The 26,474-nt window shown below is 42.3% G+C and overlaps 1 protein-coding gene across 4 annotated transcripts in view; it reads right to left on the bottom strand.

Annotated features, from left to right (window-relative positions):
- The window catches only part of SHANK3 (SH3 and multiple ankyrin repeat domains 3), a 1,690,229-nt gene that overhangs the window by 714,161 nt on the left and 949,594 nt on the right, over positions 1–26,474 (bottom strand). For all 4 annotated transcript variants that reach the window (XM_029615063.1, XM_029615061.1, XM_029615060.1 and 1 more), the window contains one exon: positions 15,517–15,689. In XM_029615063.1, coding sequence (XP_029470923.1) covers positions 15,517–15,689 — 173 coding nt within the window. The remainder of the gene's footprint in view (positions 1–15,516; positions 15,690–26,474) is intronic.

The following is a 26,474-nucleotide window of genomic DNA, read 5'->3' as shown; positions in this document are numbered from 1 at the left end:
CGGACTACAGCATTCCTATTGGACTACCTTATCATACTCTCTGCCCAGGCCTTCTTCTACTATAGAGACTCTCACTGTTCTCCTAAGTCCCAAGGTTCTAGGACCCTACGGGCTCCTCCTGGGCGGTTCCTGGTTCCCGGGTGAAGACCTCTGCCTGTGGCTCCGCCTCCCGACCTGCCCTATCATTGGGGTAGTTCGGCCCAAGGGTTCAATCCTCGTCTGCAGCTTCCCAGACTGCAACAGGAGGCTTGTGAATAAAATGAGAAGCTTAGGAGTGAGGGCCGAGGTGGTGGCCCGGATTGCAAACTGGTTGATGGACAGAAGACAATGTGTGATGGCAAATGGAACTTACTCTGAAGAGAGAGTGGTGTTAAGCGGAGTGCCGCAAGGATCAGTGTTGGGACCGGTCCTGTTCAATATCTTTGTGAGCGACATTGCGGATGGGATAGAAGGTAAGGGCTGTCTTTTTGTGGATGATATTAAGATCTGCAATAGAGTAGACACACCGGAAGGAGTGGAGAGAATGAGACAGGATTTAAGGAAGCTGGAAGAGTGGTCGAAGATATGGCTGCTGAGATTCAATGCCAAGAAGTACAGAGTCATGCATATGGGATGTGGAAATCCGAAAGAACTGTATTTGATGGGGGGTGAAGGGCTGATGTGCACGGAGCAGGAGAGAGACCTTGGGGTGATAGTGTCTAATGATCTGAAGTCGGCGAAACAATGTGACAAGGTGATAGCTAAAGCCAGAAGAATGCTGGGCTGCATAGAGAGAGGAATATCTAGTAAGAGAAAGGAAGTGATGATCCCCTTGTACAGGGCCTTAGTGAGGCCTCACCTGGAGTACTGTGTTCAGTTCTGGAGACTGTATCTCCAAAGGGACAGAGGCAGGATTGAGGCGGTCCAGAGAAGGGCGACCAAAAAGGTGGATGGTCTTCATAAAATGACTTATGAGGAGAGATTGAAGAACCTATGTACACCCTGGAGGAGAGAAGGAGCAGGGTGATATGATACAGACTTTCAGATACTTGAAAGGTTTTAATGATCCATGGTCAACAACAAACCTTTTCCGTTGGAAAAAATTCAGTAGAACAAGGGGGTCACGATTTGAAGCTCCAGGGAGGAAGGCTCAGAACCATTGTCAGGAAGTATTTCTTCACGGAGAGGGTGGTGGATGCCTGGATTGCCCTTCCGGAGGAAGTGGTGAAGACTAAAACTGTGAAGGATTTCAAAGGGGCATCTGATAAACACTGTGGATCCAGGAAAGGAAGAGAAGAGCCATGGAGGTGGCTTGCTGGAATGGAGGCTACTACCTGGTGATTACTACCCTTACTCAATAAGCCTTCTCATGGTTAATGCAATTCCAACATTGCTCTCTGCTTCAACGGCAAGGGAAACATGGAAAAGACGATTTGCATTCAGACAACAACCAACAAGGACTGAACTCCACAGTCTGGGTAAACAAATAAGTGTGGGGGTAGCTTGCTTATTACGGCGGTTACTACCCTAAACCAATTAAGTCTGATACATCACTTTGAATGCACATACAGTGTTGCTCTCTGCTTCAACAGCAGGGATAAATGTGGAAAAGAGGATTTACATTCAGACAACATTCAACAAGGCATTGATCTGTGCAGTCTGGGTAAACAAGCATCGGGGTAACTTGCTTGATGCTGTGGTTACTACCTTTAACCATTAAGCCTTATGCTCACCTTTGATGCAACTCCAACATTACTCTCTGCATCAATGACAGGGGATGGCAGGACATTTGAATCAAACAGTTGCCAACAAGGGCCCTGAACTTAGTGGTTGGTGAAACAGATAAGTATGGGAAAATAAGTGTGGGAGCTTGCTGGGCAGACTGGATGGGCCGATTGATCTTTTTCTGCTGTCATATCTATGTTTCTAAAATGAAACAAAGGAAGGAGAGAAAGATGGAAATACATCTGAAAGTTTCTAAGTGACACTAGGGAAAGAAAAATGGCATGGTACGTAGACCAGGGCACCTACAGTGACCTTGAAAAGTGGATGTAAATCAATCAAATCAATAAGTAATATGTAAAACACATTTTCATGCAAGTTTTACACAGAGTACCCAGAAAAAATTCACAAACTCAAAGTGAAAGAAAAAAGTCCTGGCTTTTTAAAAATAAATCTAAAAATTATTTCCAAAGCAAAATATTCTCCCCAGTATCAAATCAAAGCAGAAAACAGGCAGAAAACAGACTGACAGGATACAAGAACAAAATTAAAATGTAAAAGATAAAATCAATTAGCTTACTTTCTCACTAATACTTCTGCACTGCTAGCCCTGTTACTACCCTTCCCAGAGAAAAGTCCCAGCTTGTGCAACCCCTTGCACTGCTAGCCCTGTAACTACCTCTCCCAGAGAAAGGTCCCTAGTACTACCATCACTCTTAGCACACATATCCCTTGCCCTGCCAGCACAGTCACTACTCCTCCCAGAAAAATGTCCCAAGGTTACCATTACTTCTAGCATGCATACCCCTTACACTGACAACACTGTAGATATTCCTCCCACTGAAATTTGTTATTCATTTTTAAATATGTAAATAAGCAGGCTCCTGAATACCTTTCCCATCTTCTTACTTCCTACACCCCCATCAGAGAACTCCGATACTCCCAAATAACCCTTCTTACTTCTCCACCTCTAATGTCTGTGAAACTGGTCAATACAAAGTAAATATTCAGAAGCATTTAGCTGGCTAACTTAGATGTTAGCTGACTAAATTAATATTTGGACAATTATCAGCTAATTTCTAGTCATTTAATAAGTTAGTCAGATAGGGCCGGATTTTCAAAAGGCCCGGCGACGCGCTCCCAGTGCTTGCAAAAAGGGGTGGTCCGGGGCAGGGAGGGGGTGGAGAAGGGCGGTCCAGGGGTGGGCGGGGGCGTGGCCAGAGGCTCCGGGCACAGCGGCCATTTGTTTTAAAACAAGAAATAAAACCCGATAAAGGTAGGGGGGAAAGGGCAGGGGAGGTAGGGGGAGTGAAGGTGGAGTGGGGGGGTAGGGAAGTTCCCTCCGAGGCCGCTCTGATTTCGGGGGAAGGCAGCATGGCCTGGCCTGCACAACTGTGCACCCACTTGCGTGCGCCAATCCCCTATTTTATAACATGCGTGCGCATGTTATAAAAATCAGGCATGCATGTATGCGCACTGGGTAGCCCACACACATGTATGCCTGCGTGCATGTTTTAAAATCTACTCCATAGATTTTAGCTTTCCCAGAACTAGATTCATCAAAATGTTATAAATATAGTGAAAATAGCGCTCTCGATAAAAAAAAAGGCATAGTTAGAATAATTTGCAGGCTCCCGCATTGCCTAGGTAAATAACATGTGGGGCATTGTGTAAGTACATGGTGTGTTGTGTCACCACACGGCACGTTGCAACAGCTCGTCACACGTTGCATCGCCACGTGCCGTGTCATTTTACACGGCTAGCTTAAATTAGTACATGGTGCGTTAATTTTTGAGTTTATATATCCCGGCTTCTTGCAGCTGCCTCTTTGAGGGTATGACAGGCGTGGTCTTCTCTTCTTAGGCCGCAATGGAGTTGGTGGTGCATGGCACACACCATTTTAAAGTTGGTGTTGCCCATGCACCACTGTGCACTATGGATGCAATGCCCATGTACTGGTCAAAGAGTCACATTTTACATTGACATCAGAAGATCAGGTAATCATTACATGCTTTCAGTACCAGAGGGAGTTCCAAATATCAAGTGCCACTCCTCTAAGGTTCTCAAGCTTCTCTTTTTCAGCTGCAGAATCTTATGTGATGGAACAGTCAGGCAATATTTTGACTAGACTATAGATTTCAGGGACCAGTTCACCTTCTCTATCAGACAGGCAGGGCCAATACCCTCCATGGCCTTGTATGTGAGGGAGAGTATTTTAAGTTTAATACATGGAGAGACTGGAAGCCAATTCTGCCAGCAATTTATTTATTTATTAAATGTATAGCCTGTGCTCATACAAATTGTTCGAGGTGGTTCACAGTAATAGAGAAGATCCAATCCCCCTTAATCCATCAGTAGCCCTGTGGGGGCATGTATAAGAAACTCCTTCAGAATACCTTAAAGGACTGGCCACAGTTATCTGGCCTGGTCCTCCTTAAACCCCAACCCAGGAAGGGATTCTGGGTCCAGGGATGATCCCTTCAATCTAACATAAGAAGCCACAGAATGGTGGAGGAGGCCCCAGGGAGAAGGTAGGAAGCCAGTTTATGCCAGAACTTCATATATTTGATTGTCTGTTAACACAAGGGACTGCTGAGGTAAGTGGCCTTTATGTTGTATTTTTGTTTTTGCCTGTTAATAAAGTTTTTTGTTTGTTTGGAATCAGCCAGAGTTTAGCTTTACTTTGTACTCCTGGCTGTTTCCCAACCCATGACTGCTATTAAGCGACCACAGACCCCGTGTTCTCCATAAGTGAGATAAGTACCATTTCTGTACTGAACTCTGTTTGGAAGCTAGACTGAGCATGGTCTAAGCTGTTCAAAACTTCAAGGAAAACTCAGTTGTATGGTGACCACATACAGGGATGGTTCTTCCATTAGGCAATCTAGGCAGTTGCTTTAGGGTGCCAAAATGTTTTAGGGCAGCAAAAACCTTGAGGTTCCATCTAACCCACTTTTAAGGCACATTACTACAAGAGAGAAGAGAATAGATGCTGGGTAGATGTGGAGGGTAGATATTAGACGGTGAGAAGGAGAGTTGTAAATAGAGGGTGCTGGGTGGGTGGAGAGAGAGAAATATTGCTGGGCAGGTGAGTGTAGAAGAGAGAGAGAGAGGGTTGAGAGAGAAAGAAACAGGAATTTGGCAGGTAATGGGTAGAGAAAAGAGATGCCAGGCATTGCGAAAAGGGGACAAAAAGACCGGGATGATGCTGTTATGGTGAGCTGGGAATGAAGGGAAAAAAGAGGAGGATACTGGGAGACAGAAGAAGAAAAGAGATAGTGGAAAAGGGGATAGAGAGAAGGAATGCTGGACAATGTGTGGATAGTGGGCAAAGAGAGGGGCTTGCAAGACTTGGCAGAGAGTGAGAGTAGAGTTAGAAGTGTACGCTTAGCAGGGCAAGAGATGGGGATGCTGTGCCAGAGCTGCTGCCAACAGGCAGATGTGTAAAGAGAAGACACAAGACTGAAGGTGCACCTAGGGATCCCCATTCTAATGCTGAAATCAATCAAATCTGTTATTATCAACCCCATTGTTTAAATTATTAATTTATCCCTCTCTGAAGGTCATTTTCCTGATAGCTTAAATTTAGCAGTAATTAATCCTATCTTAAAAAAACAACAACCTTGACCCACATATTCTTAATATATTCCGTCCTATTTCCAATCTATGGTTCCTAGTGAAACTTCTAGAAAAAGTTGTACAAATACAACTCACTGAACATCTCAAAAAAACAAAATTCTGTACCCCTCACAGTTCGGATTCAGAAAACACTTCAATACTGAAGTGCCTTCGACACTGTAAACCATTCCATCCTTCTTGACCGCCTAACAGAAATTGGACTCGCAAATTATACACTTCAATGGTTCTCATCCTACCTCACAAATCGTAACTTCCAGGTAAAAATCAACAATTCCCTTGGAAAAACTTCATCTCAAAACTGGTGTCCCATTCTACCACAATATTTAACATTTACATGCTTCCCCTCTGTCACTTACTTGCAGGTTTCGGTTTCACACACTACTTATATGCTGATGATATACAGATATTAATTCCAATACAAAATTCACTCGACTCGACTTACAAAAAAACCACCATGTACAAACCCGTTATCAAACAGCTTTTGACACATATGAGACTCATATTAAACATTGATAAAACTGAAATCATACTGCTTGACAGAAAAACGAGCTTCACGCTACTGCCATCACTGAAACTCAAGGATCTAAAGTCTGAAATTTCCCCTGTAACATACACGCGTGACCTTGGAGTAATCATCAACAGTGAATTAAACTTTAAAACTCATATTGCAGCAAAAATCAAAGAAGGTTGTCACAAACTATTAATCCTAAGACGATTAAAGCCCCTTCTAAACCCTGCCGATTTTAGAACAGTACTGCAACTTCTCATATTCGCTAACATTGACTATTGTAACTTGCTCTTACTTGGTTTACCTCTTTCTACAATCCGCCCCTTACAAATTCTCCAGAATTCAGCAGCTAGAATTTTAACCAGTTCCAAGAAACATGAGCACATCACTCCAATTTTGATATCCCTACATTGGCTGCCAATAAAATTCAGAATTGAATACAAGGTGTTATCCATTCTACATAAGAATATACACGAGGAGCAGACCGATTGGTTAAACGCAGCAATCAAACTTCACACACCCCAACGAAACCTACAAATGGCCAACAAAGGTTTATTAACAATCCCATCAGTACAATCCGCACAACTCTCCCAAGTAAGAGAATGTGCAATCTCACTAGCAAGTTCAAAGTTATGGAACTCACTCCCTGTCGAATTGCAGTTACAACATTCAAAATGGACATCGAAACCTGGCTATTTATGAACGCTTAACAATGCACTTACCCTTCTACCATTACCCTCTTACATTTAACCACACTACATCTTATCTCATTTATGAAATGCTCTTAATATTTATTCTTCCTTTATAATGTCTTTTATTTAACTCTGTTTTTTATCGGTCTCAAACAATATTTGCCCTGTCCTGTCTTACCATTATTTTTATTAGAATTGTATTCATGTTTTTATATGTTGTATACTATGTATTTCTTTTATTATCTTGTAAACCATTGTGATGGCTCCACTGAATGACAGCATACAAAATCAGCAAATAAATAAATAAATAAATAAATAAATAAATAAATATCATCCTTGCACCAGCCCTGATAAATATGGCCTGAAGCATCTTGGTTCTCCTGGTATTGTTGGTTACCCCAGCAGTGGGAAGGTGGGAGATGGGGGAAGGAGAGAAGTGATGCACTTGATTGAGAAAGGGGACGAGAGTGAATGAGGTGCACCATTCCCCTCAACTTTACTCCTAGTTTCCCGCTATTCTGTATGGACTGGGCAATTCTATGGCAAGGGATGGATTTTGAAATCAGAGGAGATGACAGACAAACAGGGATATCCTAAATTCTGTGCAGATTAGTTCTGTTTTATGTACACTAAGTTCTAATCATACTGAAAATTACCCACATTCATATAGTTATGTTCAATATCTATACAAAGCTCTAGATATGCTGAGTTCTTTATGCTGAGTATGCTGTATGTATAGAGATCTCTGCATACCAAGACTAATGCAACTGCAGGTCAATTCTCCCCAGCCATTTTGGCCTTTGGGAGATGAATAGCAGCAGACTATCAAGTTTTCTCAAATTATCTCCTATCATAAAAGAGGATATGTGGCTGCTGTTTGGGCTGTTTTAAACACTCCAAAAGATAATTCAAGGAACCAAATACAGATGTTTGGAGCAAGCAGAAGTTGGAGCCCACCTATAACTTTCCATTGTCAGGCTCCACTCAACTTTCTTTCCTTACTTATAACTAGCCATTCACCCACCTAGATATGTGGGTTTAATTTGTCTTCCAGAAGCCTCTGCCCCGAGGACTTTTTCTTGAGCTCAGAGCAGACATTAAGTCTAGTCAGTCTCCCTAACTCCCATTATTTCCTATGGGGGGAGGGGGGGGACTTTTTACATTTTATTTGAAGCTTGTGGAAAATCATGGGAAATGTCCAGTACTACACTATTTTAAATTTTATTTAAAGTATTGATTTCCCATACCCTCCAAAGTTTGGGGCGGGTTACATAAAAACATACATAATATAAAACAAAGATAACTAACAAATCATAACTATCTGATTCCTTTGCAACAGAAGACAAAAATGGATCAGATAATTTTTGAAAAAAAAAAAAAAAAGACTTACAGCCATTTCTGGACACTTTAAAAGCAATAGTATTATGATGTCTGCAGAACCTAGTCCAGTATTGGGCTCACAATTAACAGCAGGGGGATACAAGGAGGCCAATATTCATTAGGCCATTTAGTGGTCAAGTTATCCGGCGCGTGTAAATCCCAGGGTTTACACTCGTGGCCCGGTCTTATGCGCGCCGGACCAATTTTCAAACGGGCCCGGCCATGTGCGTAAACCCCAGGACACGTGTAAGTACCAGGGCTTTAAAAGGGGTGGTTCGGGGGTGGGGAAGGGCTAGAGGAGCCTGGTACAGCAGCCATTTGCTGCTGTGCTGGGGGATCATGTGCCGGCAGGGTGCCGGCACGTGCAATTTGGTCCTGCTCCTTGCCAGGAGCAAAAGGTAAAACAATAAAAACTGGGGTAGTTAGGATAGGGATAGGATAGGGAGAGGGAGAGGGCAGGATAAGGGAAGGGGAAGGGAGGTTAGAGTAGGGCGTTGGGAAGTTCCCTCCCAGTCCACTTCTTAATTGGAGTGGACTGGGAGGGAACTGGGGAAGGCCCCAATGCATCTCTGCACGTATTTGCAAAATTATACCCACCTTGTGCACGCATGTTATAAAATCATGTGTCCATGTGTGCGTGCCAGGCAGTGTGCGCACATGGACGCGCGTGTGTAAGTTTTGAAAATCTACCCCATAATGTGTTACAGTCCATTTTTTTTAACAAGCAAGGAAAAGCAATTTTTGAACATAAAATATCCACGTATACCAACATTGTATAGTATTCGAAAGATACACAAAAGTGCTACTGATCTGCCGGGATGCCCAATCATTTCAGTAAATGATTCTGTTTTAGAAAGGCTATCCATTTATGTTGACACTTTTTTAAATATATCATACCAAAAACGTTGATTCCCAAATTGCAACTAACTCTATACTCCGAGAGATATTATTAAAACATTTCAATTTTTGAATTATTTCCATTTTTTTTTACTTTTTAAATTTGGATTTTTAAACCACTTTTTTAAAACCATTTGTGTGTCAGATGGATTCATTCATACAAGATACAACTCATTTCATTAACATCTTACAAGAATTGGAAGTCGATTGTACATCATATTTTTTTGTAACCATGGATATGAAATCTCTATATACATCCATTCCACATGAAGATTCATTACATGTCTTAAAATCAATATTGAATAAAAGACAGCGAACCCACACTGTAACAACAGATTTCATTATGCATTTAACCAGAATGGCTGTTACACAAATTTATTTTGTATTTGAAGGCTCTTTTTTTTTTTTTTACCAACAATGGCCCCTTCATTGACCAATTTGTACATGGAAAATTATGAGAAAGAATGAATAAACTATTCTCCATTTAAAGAGTGCATTCCATTATGGAAGAGGTATATTGATAACGTGTTCATCGTGTGGTTGGGAACCGAAGAGGATCTCCTTAGATTCACTTGTTGGATTAATAGCTGTGAAGAATCAATTCGATTCTCCTCAAGTTATGATTTTTACCAGGTTTCATTTTTAGTACAGAAGGAGACAGATGGCCATCTTAGTAAGTCTTTATTTTCAAAAGACACAGGCAGGAACACTTTCTTCGAATATTCTAGTTATCATCCTTTTCATTTGAAAAATAGCTTACCTTTTTCTCAGTTTTTATGGATCCATAGGAATTGCACCACTATTTCAGATTTCAAATTACTCTCATATAAACTAACAGATAAATTGCTGGCCAGGGGTTACCCTCCCAAAATTGTAAAAAAGGCATTTAAAGAGCAAGGTTTGTCAACCGGGATCTCCTCCTATCGAGGGCGGGGTTTAAATATACAACCGAGCATTTAACATTTGTAAGAAGGTATTCGAAAAAGATGCCACAAGTTGTCACAATCCTGGAAAAACATCTAAACATCTTATGGGTTCATGACTGCTTTAAGTACATTAAAATTAGAACTGCTTACACCCATTCTAAAAATTTGAGGGAATTCCTGTGTCTGGCTCTTTTACCCAATGGCCAAGAGAAGTCTACCATCACAGGCAGTAAATTCATGAGAGGACACTCGAAATGCAACAACAAATGTTCTATCTGTTGCATTAAATCGGAACTGAAGGAGTTTTGTAACCCATATGATAAATGTATATACAGTTTAAAATATCTCATTACTTGCGATTCCAGGTACATTGTTTATGCGATTCAGTGTCCCTGTCCATGGTTGTACATTGTTAAGACTATCAGAACTTAAGGACAGTTCTGTGCGAACACAGAAGCTACTTAAAAATAAAGAAGAGGGCAGCATCTCTGGCATAGCATTGTTTGGAGTTTAATCATGGTTTTGAGCAATTGACATGTTTTGCCATTGATCAAGTATCAGGTAACATTCGAGGGGGAGATCGAGAAAGACAGCTACTACAGTCAGAACAGCGGTGGACTTTTTGACTTAAGACTGTGGGGCCTAAGGGTCTCAATTCAGCAGTAGATTCGAGCCCTTTTTATTGAACCTTCTTTGCTAATTTTTTACACTTTATTTTTACAATCAGTACCCTCCAATATCTATATTTTGCACTGACTGTTGCCTAATTTCAGTTATTGATTTTTTGTTACAGATGCATAAGGAGCACAAATTGAGTATCTGCATCGGTGCCATTTTTATGTTTCGAATTAATGGTTACTTTATTAATTAATAATGTACTAGTCTTCATTGGCCTTCCATTTCATTAATTCATCCAATTCTCTATTTACTAATACATTGACTTTTTGATTAGTCACAATATAAACATAGCGCATGTGCCAGCGTTTTGTTAAACTGCTATTCAGAAAATGGTGAGAGCATTGCTCCCGGTGAGAAGAGAATTTGGATTGGTGGCAAAAGTAAGTGATGCAGAGGAACTCTAATTTTTATTTTCTGGTGAAAAAATATAGGACATTATTCATGTACTTACTGGTATGGTTTTGGAAGTTTAATTTTGATCACATTGTTTTTAGAGTTAGAGTTCCGCCCTGAGGCAGCCTAATGGCGAAACGATTGGCCAAAGTCAGTGGTGGCTTTTTCCGAGACTTTTGATCTGCCAGAAAGGACAGTCATTTCAAGATAAAATAGGTTGTTGGAGGTTTTTGACCAATGATTAGAAAACACTGCCATACTAAAGCTGGTTGACATAGTATGCCAGATATCTGAGGTCTTTTTTCCTCCATATTCTCATGCTGTGAATCCAAGATACTCTCTACAGTAATACTATTTCCAGTGAAAGAATGTTGTATGTTTTGGCCTGATGACCTGGAGCCATCTAATAACCCATTTTTAAATAAATATATCAGTACAAAAGAGAGTGACAAATCGGAGCGGCCTGGGAGGGAACTGGGGAAGGGCGTGGGCGTCGACACGCGCAAGGTGCACAATTGTGCACCCCCTTGTGTGCGCTGATCTCCGATTTTATAACATGTGTGCACCTGCGTGCACATGTTATAAAATCGGGCATCCATGTGCATGCGCATATGGACGTACGTGCGCAACTTTATAAAATCTACCCCTTAATGTTTCCCATCATACAAGAACGTGCCGAAACATCAGCTGATGAACACTTATAATAAGTGTTTTTTCATGTGTATGCAGGTTGCTATTTTCCTTATTGATTCTTCTGTAGTTGGAGTGAGTAACTGTTTAAGTGAGTATGCAGATAATATGTCAGAAACTGAAATGTGGGCAGGCATTTATGGTTTCTTTCCCTTAGATCATGCTGACATCATGGTACAACCATGCTGCTCAGTGTGTCTCCTTACCTTTTCTACTTTTTTTCTAAGGAGGACAGACATCAACAAAGCTACTTAACATGGGAAAATGAAGCAGTTGATGCATTCCATGGATGAGAGCAGGGCAGGTATCAAATGCTTCACTAAATTCTCTTTAGCCCTATTCACCACTTTTTGGCCTCCTGTAAGGCCCCTGCACTAGTTATAAATAGGAAACATTTTTATGTGCTACCCTGACTAATAGCTCAAATAGACATTCACCCAGTTGACCCACAGGTATATTGGATTTTTTAGGAGATAGGAATAAGAAATGTGGAAAGTTATTCTGTGTGTATATGAGGATTAATACCGGGGTGAGAAAACCTTTTGAGTCACGTCCCCGTTTCTATTCATGCAATTGGTTGGTGAACCCAAGATAGGTTACTTACATATACTTTAAGATAGTTGGGTATATTCAGCGGAATGACCGTGCCGCTGAATATACTCTACTAGTTAGCCGGATATGTTTATCCGGCTAACTGTGGAATGGTAACATCTTCATTAGTAGCTTTGCATCAGTTTATACAGTGACTAAATTCTATTGATGTTAATATTACATTTTCTATGCATTTTGATTACATTTTGCCTTTTCTTCATGTGCTGATTTTTAAACAACAATCTTATTTGTGAACTAAATTATAATGAAAAATCTATGCATAAGAACAACATTTTACAATTCTAGAGCAATTTAAGACATCAGCCAATGACTTAGCTAAGAGATTCTTGAAACGAGGCTATCCTATTAGTAGCTTTACACACCAATAAGCAGTTATTACTTTAGTACAGGCAACCACTGCCAGATAATAAATTGGTATGTGTACTTAGTTACTCTGTAAGTCATTTAAAATTACTGGGATTATCTTCAAACACTGGCATGCTTTGTCTCTACAGAAAGTTTTTTCACATCAACCTAATATTGCATTTAGGAGAGGCAGAAATATTAGAGATATGGTTGTATAATTTATGCTTCCCAGTGAACTGGATCCTGAGGAGTTCTCAATTCTGAGTCACTATGATTGTGGAAATTGCTCATTGTGTCAAACTGTGAAAGCCCAACATAGACACATTTTGTTACCAAGGCTACTTTTACAAAAATACCACATGTTCACCCAGCTATGTTGTATATCTCATTATAGGCCTGTGCCAGTTAATCTGTATCAGTTAAAACAAGACTGGTGGAACATCGAAGTTGTTTGAGCACAAACAACAAACATCCAGTGAATCTCACTTTGTTTCTTCTGGACATAAATTCATTGATCTTCAATGAATAGTTTTGAAGCAAGTATCTTTATAACAATGTGTTAGAGATTTGTCCTCACTATTAAAATTATTGGGAACACTTTTGGATATTTACTTTGAAAACTGTCCAATCATTAGATTTATATGAAGAAACTGAGTGAAATTCAGTTATTTGATTTAACAGCTCTGATGTCAGAATTGTGTGATTGGTCAGTTGCCTTACAAAAGATCTGAACTCTCGCCTTTTCACAGAAAGTATGTTACAAAGAAGGCCTAAGATGGTTCCCTGTAGCTGGGTATTGAATTGACGAGTGGAGGACTCCCATGACGCAGTCAATTTGAAACACGGCCAGTATAGGGAGTTTCTATCCAGCCTCCTATTCATTGTAAGTGTTTTTACTTACACAAAAATATTTTAAAAATTTTTGGAACTTTGTATGGATAAGGTTAAGACTAATGATTGAAATAGCCTGCACATGTAGATTATGAACAGCGGGCATGTCTCTTATGGTCTTTACATCAATATTGTGGCTGTTTACATTTTAAAAAATTCTATGGAAGAGTTCTTTAATCTATTTGGTTTGTACCCTGTACTCTTAACCTTTAGAACAAGTTCAATTGAGTATTGCACAAAGAATTATTACATTACATATACTCAAAAGTAAGACACCGTACATAGAGCTTTAGTAGCATATTGGTTCTGGGGAAAACTAATCTTAGTAGTTTCAGACATCTTTTATTGGACCAGCATAAAAAGAAATATATAGGTTTCTTCAGTTGTCTGGAAAGCTCATATATGAGGTATTATATCTGTATTTATGCAGAAATTTCTATGCAGAGCTATATGTTATGTACGCTACACAATCCACTAAGACACATTCTTTCCCAGTGACATAAAAATAGTCAACACCCAGTACAGCAGGGCTTCCCAAAGTGAGGGTCAGGACCCCAAATGGGATCACAAAACTTTTAGCAGAGGTCACAAGTGCCCCAAACTGCAGGCTTTTTGAGCGCCAGCAGCATTATAGTAATGGAAGTCAGCTTGGGGCCTATAAGTCAGCACACACTTGCAGGCCCTGCAGTGGCCCCACCCTCACATGAGTTTTTGTGGTAACAGGAAGCCCTTGCACAAGGTGGGATTGGGTATACTGCCCGGCCTGTGAGCTTGCACATGTGACTTATATGACTTAATGCCACTGCCGCATGCAGATCACAACTGAGCTCAGGTCCAGATATGAGGGAATGGGAAGGTTAAGTGTTCACAGGTTAATGGAGATTGTCATTGCTTCTTATCCTCCACTGAACCTACTCATGAGAAAATGTTGCCCATGTCATCTGCCTGCCCCTCTTCCCATCAGTTGCTATCGATCATTGGGCCCAGGGCCCAAAGGAAAATGTTACTGACCCTGGCCAGGAGAATGTTTGAAGGAAGGGATCAGATACAGAAGGGATTTTAGGGTTTAGGGATGGATTACCTGGCAGATGGTTTCAGGAAGAAGATCAGATGGAGATGGTCTATCGAAGTGGGGGGGGGGGGGGGGAGGGATTGCCTGTGGAGGGTGAGAGGAAAGGGAAGACAGAAAATTGAAGGGGATAAAAGAGAGGATCTGAGGGTTGTCAAAGAAGGGTTGCAGGGAAGAAGGTGAGACTGGGAGGTGAGAGGGGATGGAGGATGGGGTAAGAGGAAGGGTATGACAGAATATCAGTTGGGGGTTATAAGGACTTTGCTCTGAGAGGGTATCAGATGGGGGGATGCCAAAAGGGCTGGAGAGGGTGAAAGGATAGGATAGGGAGGTGACATGAGCTGGATTTGTGTTTTATTTGGAAGATGTAAGAGAGGATCAGCTGGAAAGAAGGAGTTTAAGAGAGAAAGTGGATGTTGAAAAAGGAGATCAGCTAGAGTGTGGGGAGAGTGAGAGTGGAGTGATCATCAGAGATGGACCACTCCCGTTTCCCCACTAATTTATTTTGGTTATCACTGGGGTCATGTGAATTTTCAAATATTAAAATGGGGTAATGTTGGCTAAATGTTTGGGAATCTTAGAGTACAGACATGTTATTTTCTTTCAAGAGTTAAAGAAACTCTCAGTCTGTATTAATTTTCCTTTTCATTCTCTCTCCCTCCATTCCTCGGTGTTCTGGCTGAGATGCCTGTGGCTAGGCAGCCGAGAGGCAGCACGTAACAGGAGTAGTAGATGGAGAGCATGCACTTGCTATCCTTTCACTCTCCCTCTGCCCCTTGGTATTGTGATGAAAATGCCTTTACCCAGGTATGAGAAGCAGCAGGTGATATCAATAGTAGAATGAGAGAATGCACTCATTATCTTTTCAGGCTCCCTCCCTTCATTCCCTTAATGTTCTGACTAAAGTGCTGATGGCCAGGCGGTTAGAGACAGCAGGTGACACTAGTAGTACATGGAAACCATGCACTTACTGTCCATTCACTCTCCCTCCCTCCCTCCCTTTCTCTTTTGGTGTTCTCGCTGAGATGCCCGTGACTAGGCAGTGAGAGGCAGCAGGTGACAGCAGTAGTAGAATGAGAGCATGCATCCACTCACCTTTCACTCTTTCACCGCGGTTTAGCTGGATCTCGCCCTCTCCTTGCGGTGTATACGACTTCACAACGATGAAGGTCCGCCCTGGCACAGCACTATAAAGTTTCCGCTTTGGACCTCGGTGGACAGGGGTGGGCAGGATGGGAGGGGTTGGCTCTGGATCCACTGTGCAAGGACTGTAAACGAAAACATAGGTTACCGTGGTGATGCCCGGCAGCTGGTAACTATAAGCTGTGGTCATTGACATTCTCCTTCGCGACCGCCCAGAGTCACAGCAACCCCTGTGAGCTCATGCAGCGGCGCGGTCAGTCCGTCTCAAGAGTCAAAGCACTCACAGCATCGCATAGGAACCTGCATGCCCGCTCAGTCTGTGCACACAGCGCACCCCAGCCTGGCACATGTCTGTGCCCTAGGTCTGTGTGCCTGCATCCTTTCCCTCTGCTGTCTGCTCCCATCCAGCCCCGGGAGACATCACTCTGTCCCCTTCCTCTGCCTTTTTCTCCCAGCACATTCTACCACGGTGTCTGCTGCAGAGGGAGGAGGAGGTTGAGTCAGGGAGGGGGGGATTGATTCGTGCCCTCTTCTCCGTTCCTTTAAGCAAGTCCTTGGGGAGCACACGGCAGTGCTGGGGTTACCATTCCCTTAGATTATCAGCCTTTAAGGCCATGCTTTCCAGCATCTCTTCTGTTGGAGAAAAGGGCAGAAGATTCTGTCTCAGGCAGCTGCATTTAGCAGAGCTTCCTTATGCTGCCATTCCATCAGACAGCGCCGGAGATCCTAGGCAGCCCCGGCTGTGGCAGAAGACGTCTCTCACTGGCAGTCTAACCCTCCCTTTTTCATTCACTGCCTCCTTGGGGGATTTTTTTCAAGCAGTCTCCCCAAAGCCATACTCTAGCTTTATGATTGGCGCTCAGCTATCGGGTGCTGCCCTTTCTTCCAGCTCGGTTTTTTTTTTTTTTTTTAACTTGAACTGCCACATCTAAAGAGGCAGGGAGCCCTACCAGCACCACTTGAATTAACAGACGGTCCCTGCACTACTGTCCTCCAGAGACTGCTGGTTTCATTAAGCAAGGAATTCCTCAGTCCCTCCCCCTTTGCTGACTGATCAATATATACCAAGGCACACACACATATTGTGTGTGTGTCTCTCTCTCTCTCTCTCTTTTTCAGATATCCGTGTCTTTCTCTGCCTTACTCATTCATTCGCGCTCTGCTCTAGCCTCTGAAACAGCTTTTTGAATTACTGCAGGGAGACAGGGCTGGGACAGCAGCAGCATATTAATGCAGCCTGATAGCAGAGAGCATTGAAACTCTGGGTCTAAAACTGACCAGTGGAACATGAGGAGTCAAAAAGGAATAAATAGCAGGAAACTCACAGAATCCTGTGATGAAAATCAGATACAGGACTCAGGGAAGTCTGACCACTGTATCTCACTTCCTTTCACTTATGAATTCTTCCAGCTAAATCCTTGGGACCACAACCTCTGCCCACAGAGAGTCAGTCTGTTTTCCTGTCCTCTCTTTTTGGGTCAGGAATGGGAGTGTGAATGTCAGAAAGGCCCAAATAGAAAGAGTCTGAATGCTGGAAGTACTCAACAAAGGATACAGTTCCTGCTCTCTGAATGTACTGGGCTAAGTATCTGAAGAGGGAAGGGAAATGTCTCTGGCCCCTGAATCCCTGCAGTGCTGAAGAATATCTAGAAAGGGGGGTGAATGCTTTCTGGTTCCTGAATGCTTGGGGGGAGTAGGGGAATAATGTAATCCTCACAAAGGTCTGTCAAACAACCAGTTAAGGGACCCATTTGTAGCAAGGTGACACTTGACCTGGTGCAGAAAAATGGAGGCAGTATCATGGAGGATATAGAAGGGGACAGCCTGGGGTCTAATGACCGCTATATTATGTGGTTGAATGTAAACACTAGATCAGAACCAAACTAGAATGAGGGTCCAAGATTTCAGAAGGGTGGAATGTAAGAAAATGAATGACTGTGTTAAGAAAGTCTTGGCAGAATTAAGGGATCTATGAGATACAGAAGAACTAAGGACAGCAATAGAAAAAGAGCATTGAAATGGCAATAAATCATTGTGTCAGGCATATTAGCAAGAGTAAGAGAATGAAGAGATCACTATGGCTCACCCAGGAAGTAGGAGAAAAACTAAGAGCAAAAGGAATATCATTCAGGGAATACCAAGAGACACAGAAGGAAGAGGACAGGAAAAATTACCAGGCGTAACAAATGCAAGCAAGAAAACAGAAAAGGAAAGGAAAGGGATAATACTTTCTTTAAAAGAGGAAGACCCAAAGGGGAATTAGTAAGAATTCAAGAGGGAGGGTGGACAGGTTTAATAAAGAGGAGGATGAGAAGAAAGCAAGTATCTTAAACAAATACTTTTACTAGAAGAAGAGGAATAAAAGTTAACAAATCAAATCAACATCAAATATATTGGTGATACCTTTTTTGAATTATCTAATACATTACGTGACTAGGTTTTAAGAGTTAATACTATCTGCCTTAGGTCAGAATGGAATGAGCAAAAGATGACATTACCAGGAAATACAAGTGAATCACACAAGGCATTCTAATTATAGGGTGAAAGGCAAGGGTTTTTATGGGTGATCAGAAGATGACAGGCAGTAAAATGTTATGCTTTATAATGTGGTAAGAAACCTAGGTCTTTGCTGAGTCCTTTTTGTCAGTTCCAAAGTGTCTGATCATTTTAACTTCAAAAGTCTTGCACTCCTGGATTGTTTTAAATGTTTCTTTAATTGTCCTGATCATGAGGTCATTGATGGAGTGGTTGATTTGGTTCCAAAAAGGGCTCCCCCTCCTCCATTGAGGTGGCACCTTTGTCTCCCGCATGGTGTTTGACCTTGTGTTTTTTGTGAATTAACTTCTGCTTTGAATGCCTGGCCTGCCTTACCAATGTACCATGCGTCTTCACATTTTCTGCACTGAACAATATACACATTAAAGGAGGAACATGCGTAGAATCCCTTTATATTGAATTTTTTCCCATGTGGGTTATTGTTGGGCTCTGTGAAATGTACCACGCTGGCCATTTTCTTTCTGAGATTCTGTTAGAAGTTTGCTTTGTACTCATTTTTGCTTTAGATCAGGTGGTTGCCTGAAGACCAAGACTGGTGGAGAAGGAAATGTTTCTTTCAGTGAATCATCCTCCAGCAGTAGTGGCTAAGAACCTAAGAAGTGCCATGCTGGGTCAGACCAAAGTCCATCGAACCCAGCATCCTGTCTCCAACAGTGGCCAGTCCAGGTTACAAGGATCTAGCAGATCCCCAATAGTTGATCTACTTGTATCTCACTCCCAGGGATAAGCACGGGCTTTCCTGTCTACCTGGCTAATAACTGTTTATGGACTTTTCCTTCAGGAACTTGTCCAATCCTTTTTTTAACCCCATATGTTAGTTGCCTTGACCACATCCTCTGGCAACAGTTTCCACAGCTTTAATGTGCACTAAGTGAAAAAATATTTCCTATGATTTGTTTTAAATCTGACAGTTACTAGTTTCATGAAGTGTCCCCTAGTCCTGAGGAGATCAATATTCAAAGCCATTTCGATGGATAACTCACAAGTTATTCATCGAAATGGCAACATTTTCAATATTTGGCCACTTATCCGGCTAAATTATAGCTATAATTTAGCCGAATAAAAAAGAGGCATTCTGGGGCATGACTAACTTATCCAGCTAACTTAGCTGATTTTCAATTCTAACTGGCCAAATTAACCAGATAAATTTAGACCTGCTTCAGAGCAGAGGCAGTGCTGGAAGCGTAAGTGTATGTTCACAGCTTGCGCTGGAAGCACTGGGAGCGGGGGGAAGTGTGAACTGCTCCCAGCAGGGAATTTTAAGGTATTGGGGGTTGGGGAGGGTCTGGAAGAGGCACAGCACATCAGCACTGCAAGTGGATGGGGGGAAGGGGGGAGAAGCCCAATCGCACAGTCTGAGAAAAGCAGAGCAGGAGGGCCCTAACTGCAAACCTGGTGACTTTTATATATGTAAAATGGGTTTAGGGGGTGCAGGATGCATGGCCCAACAGGGCCATGAATGATGTTTTGGGGGGAGGGACAGGACTGGACCACTGGCCCATTTCTTTTTTTCTTTTTTTTAGGTTTTGACAGCACTACTTAACTTAATGACTTTTGAAGTTTTGAAGTATTGTAATGCCATTCTCATCAGCTTACCTGCTGTGACTTTAAAACCTCTCTAACTTTTATTAAACACAGCTGCCAGTCTGATTTCAGGTTGTAAAAGAAAGGATCATATTACACCTGTGTTAATAGATCTTCACTGGCTTCCAATTGCCGAACATATCCAGTACAAAACAGCAGTCATTGTATTTAAATTGATCTCTTTCTCTGTCACACCATGGTGCAATGTATTGCTGTATATGTACTCTCCAACACGCCAATTGCAATCATCACAAAGAGGACTTTTGGATGTACCATCTTTGCACCATGCCAGACTGAGCAGTTCTAGGCACTGTGCCTTCTTTGTTGTGGCACCTATTTTCTGGAACTCCTTTCCAGAGGCAAAAATGCCTCTGGAAAGGAGTTAAAGTTTTCTAAACCTTGTTGAAAACTTGGTTATTTAAACAGACATATTACTAGCCTTCTTGGAATTTTGAATAATTGCTATCTTTATTCATGCTCCTGATTATGGACTGCTATGGTACTCCTGTGATTTTCATGATTTGAATTTATTTGTTCTTGTGATTGTTATTTGTATTTTTTTCAGTGTTTGTATTGTTATAGGTGATTTATAAATCCTAATAAAGATAAAGTAGCACGTTATCTGGCCACACAAGGCCAGATAGCTATATGTAGTCAGATAACTTTAGCCAAGTATATTCAGCAGGACATTTATCCCACTGAATATCTCGGACAAGTTATCTGGCTAACTTTAATTGCATAACTTGTCCACTAAATGGCTTACTGAACATTGGCCTGTTATTTGAAATAGTAACTAACTGTTCTTTATTTATCCCTTCCACCCCATTCATTATTTTAGATATCTAAATCATATCCCCTCTCAGGCATCTCTTTTCTTTTTTTATATTTACATTTTATTAAAGTCAGCACAAATATCCATACAAAACGCAACATATCATTATTAACATTGAACCAAGGCCATACATATATACCTAGTTGGCTTATCACTTTCAATAGCCAAAGTGCCAACAATTTTTTTTATAAACCCAGTAGATTAACCCTCCAACCCCCTCCCGAGCCAACACCCCCCCCAAAAAAATAAATAATAATAATATCCATGGCAGTGGATACAGGCATACATAACTTAAATAAAGTTAATATTATCACATATCCCAATAATTTCTAGAGGGAATCACAGTTACAGCTGCTTATACCAGCAAAGAAAAGATTCCCAAACTCAGATATGGAAGGCCACGCTATCCCTTCTCCAGTCTGCCCCTAATTGAATACCCAAATATCGGATGCTACGGTGCGCCCATTTAAAGGGAAAACTCCCCTTAAGTCTAACAACTTGGGGTTTAGGCAAAGAAACTTTCAAAATTTCAGATTTACTCACGTTTACTTTGAAACCAGAGATTTTACTAAATCTATCCACTTCCTATATCAGCACCGGTAATGAGAGATGGGGGTTGACAATGGAAAACAGAATATAATCTCCGAATAGAGAGATCATAAATTGTGCATGCCCTACTGTAATCCCGCTGAAGTCACCATTACAACGGATCGCAGACACCAAAGGCTCCATGAATAGAGCGAAGAGCAAAAGTGATAGAGGGCAGCCTTGCCTAGTGCCTCTGCCAAGTTCAAAGATATCGGAGTAAGAGCCAATTAACTTTAATACATGTCCAGAAGGAGGTATACATAGCCCTCAACCAAGTTTGAAAGTTATGCCCCAGTCCCACCTTCTGCAAGACTTTAAATAAAAAACCCCAATGAACCCCTTCAAATGCTTTCTCTGCGTTGATAGCTAATAGGACCGCTAGAGTCCCATTCGCTTGTGCGCGCCACATCAGATTGACTATCTTGTGAATGTTGCCTCCAGCTTGCCTGCCTGGCAGGCACCAGATCTGGCAATATCCAATTCAATCTACTAGCCAGAGTTTTTGCCAAAAGTTTTAAAAGGCATCTCTTTTCTAAGCCAAAGAGCCCTACTATTTAGCCTTTCTCCAAAAGCAAGCTTTTCCACCCTCTTTATCATTTTTGTGGCCCTTCCCTGTACCTTTTCTATATCTACTATGTCTTTTTGGAGATTGGGCAACCAGAACTGCATACAATAGTCAAGGTGTGGTTGTACCATGGATCTATCCATAGATACATAGAAATGACGGCAGAAGAAGACCAAATGGCCCATCCAGTCTGCCCAGCAAGCTTTCATACTTCTTTTTCTCATACTTATCTGTTTCTCTGACCGCTGAAGTCAGGGCCCTTATTGGTAACTTTTTGGTTCTAATTTCCTTCCACCCCTACCACTGATGTACAGAGCAGTGCTGGAGCTGCATCAATGTGAAGTATCAAGCCTAAATGGTTAGGGGTAGTAACCGCCGCAATAAGCAAGCTACTCCTACGCCTATTTGTTTACCCAGCCTGTGCAATTTAGTTCTTGTTGATTGTTGTCTGAATATAAATCATATTTTCTTCATTCCCTCCTGCCATTGAAGCAGTGAGATGCGCTGTATATGTATTCAAAGTGAAGTATCAGGCGTGATTGGTTCAGGGTAGTAACCGCCGCAACAAGCAAGCTACTCCCACCCTTATTTGTTTTTCCAGCCTTTGCAATTTAGTCCTTGTTGGTTGTTTGAATATAAATCCTCTTTTCTTCATTCCCCTTGCCATTGAAGCAGAGAGCTGCTTGGATATGCAATGAAAGTGAAGCATCAGGCTAATTTGGTTTGGGGTGGTAACCACCGCAACAAGCAAGCTACTCCCATGCTTATTTGTGAATTCAGATCTTTTTTCCCACATTTCCTCTTGCCATTGAAGCTTAGAGCAATGTTGGAGTCGCATTAACCTTGTGTATGTTTATTGAATAAGGGTAGTAGCCGTCATTCCTGCAAGCCACCCCCATGCCTCTTCTCTTCATTTCATTCATATCCTCAAGACTTTATGGATCCACAGCGTTTATCCTACGCCGTTTTGAAATCCTTCACAGTTTTGGTCCTCACCACTTCCTCCGGAAGGGCGTTCCAGGCATCCACAACCCTCTCCATGAAGAAATACTTCCTGACATTGGTTCTGAGTCTTCCTCCCTGGAGTTTTAAGTCATGATCCCTGGTTCTGCTGATTTTTTTCCAACAGAAAATGTGTGTCATTGATTTTGGATCATTAAAACCTTTCAAGTATCTGAAAGTCTGTATCATATCACCCCTGTTCCTCCTTTCCTCCAGGGTATACATATTTAGATTCTTCAGTCTCTCCTCATAAGTCATTCGATGAAGACCCTCCACCTTTTTGGTCGCCCTTCTCTGGACCGCCTCCATCCTGTCTCTGTCCCGTCTGAGATACGGTTTCCAGAACTGAACACAGTACTCCAGGTGAGGCCTCACCAAGGACCTGTACAAGGGGATAATCACTTCCCTTTCTTTACTCGCTATTCCTCTCTCTGTGCAGCCCAGCATTCTTCTAGCTTTAGCTATAGCTATGTCGCATTGTTTCGCTGACTTCAGATCGTTAGACACTATCATCCCAAGGTCTCTATCCTGCTCTGTGCACATCAGCCCTTCATCCCCCATCGAATACATTTCTTTCGGTTTTCCATACCCCATATGCATGACTCTGCACTTCTTGTCACTGAATGTCAGCTGCCATATCTTCGACCACTCTTACAGCTTCCTTAAATCCTGTCTCATTCTCTCCACTCCTTCTGGCGTGTCCACTCTGTTGCAGATCTTAGTATCATCCACAAATAGACAAACCTTACCTTCTATCCCATCCGCGATGCCGCTCATGAAGATATTGAACAAGACTGGTCCCAACACCGACCCTTGCGGCACTCTGCTCATCACAGCTCTCTCTTCCGAGTAAGTTCCATTTACCATCACACATTTTCTGTCCTTCAACCAGTTTGTTATCTATGCCACCACCTTGGCACTCACTCCCAAGCTTCTTGTTTTATTCACAAGCCTCCTGTGTGGGCCCGTATCAAAAGCTTTGTTAAAATCCATAAGAACATAAGAAAATGCCATACTGGGTCAGACCAAGGGTCCATCAAGCCCAGCATCCTGTTTCCAACAGTGGCCAATCCAGGCCATAAGAACCTGGCAAGTACCCAAAAACTGTCTATTCCATGTAACCATTGCTAATGGCAGTGGCTATTCTCTAAGTGAACTTAATAGCAGGTAATGGACTTCTCCTCCAAGAACTTATCCAATCCTTTTTTAAACACAGCTATACTAACTGCACGAACCACATTCTCTGGCAACAAATTCCAGAGTTTAATTGTGCGTTGAGTAAAAAAGAACTTTCTCCGATTAGTTTTAAATGTGCCCCATGCTAACTTCATGGAGTGTCCCCTAGTCCTTCTACTATCCGAAAGAGTAAATAACCGATTCACATCTACCCGTTCTAGACCTCTCATAATTTTAAACACCTCTATCATATCCCCCCTCAGTCGTCTCTTCTCCAAGCTGAAAAGTCCTAACCTCTTTAGTCTTTCCTCATAGGGGAGTTGTTCCATTCCCCTTATCATTTTGGTAGCCCTTCTCTGTACCTTCTCCATCGCAATTATATCTTTTTTGAGATGCGGCGACCAGAATTGTACACAGTATTCAAGGTGCGGTCTTACCATGGAGCGATACAGAGGCATTATGACATTTTCCGTTTTATTCATCATTCCTTTTCTAATAATTCCCAACATTCTGTTTGCTTTTTTGACTGCCGCAGCACACTGAACCGACGATTTCAATGTGTTATCCACTATGACACCTAGATCTCTTTCTTGGGTTGTAGCACCTAATATGGAACCCAACATCGTGTAATTATAGCATGGGTTATTTTTCCCTATATGCATCACCTTGCACTTATCCACATTAAATTTCATCTGCCATTTGGATGCCCAATTTTCCAGTCTCACAAGGTCTTCCTGCAATTTATCACAATCTGCTTGTGATTTAACTACTCTGCACAATTTTGTGTCATCTGCAAATTTGATTATCTCACTCGTCGTATTTCTTTCCAGATCATTTATAAATATATTGAACAGTAAGGGTCCCAACACAGAACCCTGAGGTACTCCACTGTCCACTCCCTTCCACTGAGAAAATTGCCCATTTAATCCTACTCTCTGTTTCCTGTCTTTTAGCCAGTTTGCAATCCACGAAAGGACATCGCCACCTATCCCATGACTTTTTACTTTTCCTAGAAGCCTCTCATGAGGAACTTTGTCAAACGCCTTCTGAAAATCCAAGTATACTATATCTACCGGTTCACCTTTATCCACATGTTTATTAACTCCTTCAAAAAAGTGAAGCAGATTTGTGAGGCAAGACTTGCCCTGGGTAAAGCCATGCTGACTTTGTTCCATTAAACCATGTCTTTCTATATGTTCTGTGATTTTGATGTTTATAACACTTTCCACTATTTTTCCTGGCACTGAAGTCAGGCTAACCGGTCTGTAGTTTCCCGGATCGCCCCTGGAGCCCTTTTTAAATATTGGGGTTACATTTGCTATCCTCCAGTCTTCAGGTACAATGGATGATTTTAATGATAAGTTACAAATTTTTACTAATAGGTCTGATGTCACCCAATCAAAAAAGTCTATCAGATTCGTCTGACAGGACATTCCCTTGGTGAAACCATGCTGCCTCTGGTCCAGCAGTTCTGCTGCTTGTAGATAGTCCACTATTCTTTCCTTCAGCATTAACTCTAATACTTTTCCCACCACTGAGGTGAGGCTAACCGGCCTGTAGTTACCAGCCTCCTCTCTGCTCCCACTCTTGTGAAAAGGGACCACCGTCGCTCTTCTCCAATCACTCGCACCACTCCCGTTTCCAGGGATCTATTGACCAGGTCATGCAGCGGAGCCGCCATCACATCTCTGAGCTCCCTCAGTATCCTGGGATGAACCTCATCAAGCCCTATAGCTTTTAGGGATGTGAATCGTTTTTTGACGATTTAAAATATCGTCTGATATATTTTAAATCGTCAAAAATCGTTAGAGCCATGATACAATAACAATTCCCCCGATTTATCGTCAAAAAATCGTAAATCGGGGGAAGGGGGAGGGGAAGGGGGAGGGCGGGAAAACCGGCACACTAAAACACACTAAAACACCCTAAAACCCACCCGACCCTTTAAAATAAATCCCCCACCCTCCTGAACCCCCCCAAAATGCCTTAAATTACCTGGGGGTCCAGCGGGGGTCCGGAACGACCTCCTGCAATCGAATCATGTTGTCTTCAGCCGGCGCCATTTTGCGCCGGCTGAAGAGCGATCTGCTGCCGCGAATCGTTTTTCCGCGATTCGCGGCAGCAGATCACTCCCGGACCCCAGGGACTTTTGGCCAGCTTGGGGGGGGGGCCTCCTGACCCCCACAAGACTTGCCAAAAGTCCAGCGGGGGTCCGGAACGACCTCCTGCAGTCGAATCGTGTTGTCTACGGCCGGCGCCATTTTGCGCCGCCATTTTGCAAAATGGCGGCGCAAAATGGCGCCGGCTGAAGACAACACGATTCGATTGCAGGAGGTTGTTCCGGACCCCCGCTGGACCCCCAGGTAATTTAAGGCATTTTGGGGGGGTTCGGGAGGGTGGGGGATTTATTTTAAAGGGTCGAGGTGGGTTTTAGGGTGTTTTAGTGTGCCGGTTCACGATTTTAATGATTTTAACGATATTTTAAAAACCCAAACGGCGACGATACGATTCCCTCCCCCTCCCAGCCAAAATCGATCGTTAAGACGATCGAGGACACGATTCACATCTCTAATAGCTTTGTCCACTTTCAGTTTTCTTAGCTCTTCC

The sequence above is a fragment of the Rhinatrema bivittatum genome, chromosome 9, assembly GCF_901001135.1.
Source record: "Rhinatrema bivittatum chromosome 9, aRhiBiv1.1, whole genome shotgun sequence".
In the NCBI taxonomy this organism is placed as follows: domain Eukaryota; kingdom Metazoa; phylum Chordata; class Amphibia; order Gymnophiona; family Rhinatrematidae; genus Rhinatrema; species Rhinatrema bivittatum.
This window is presented reverse-complemented; position numbering and strand designations above follow the sequence as displayed.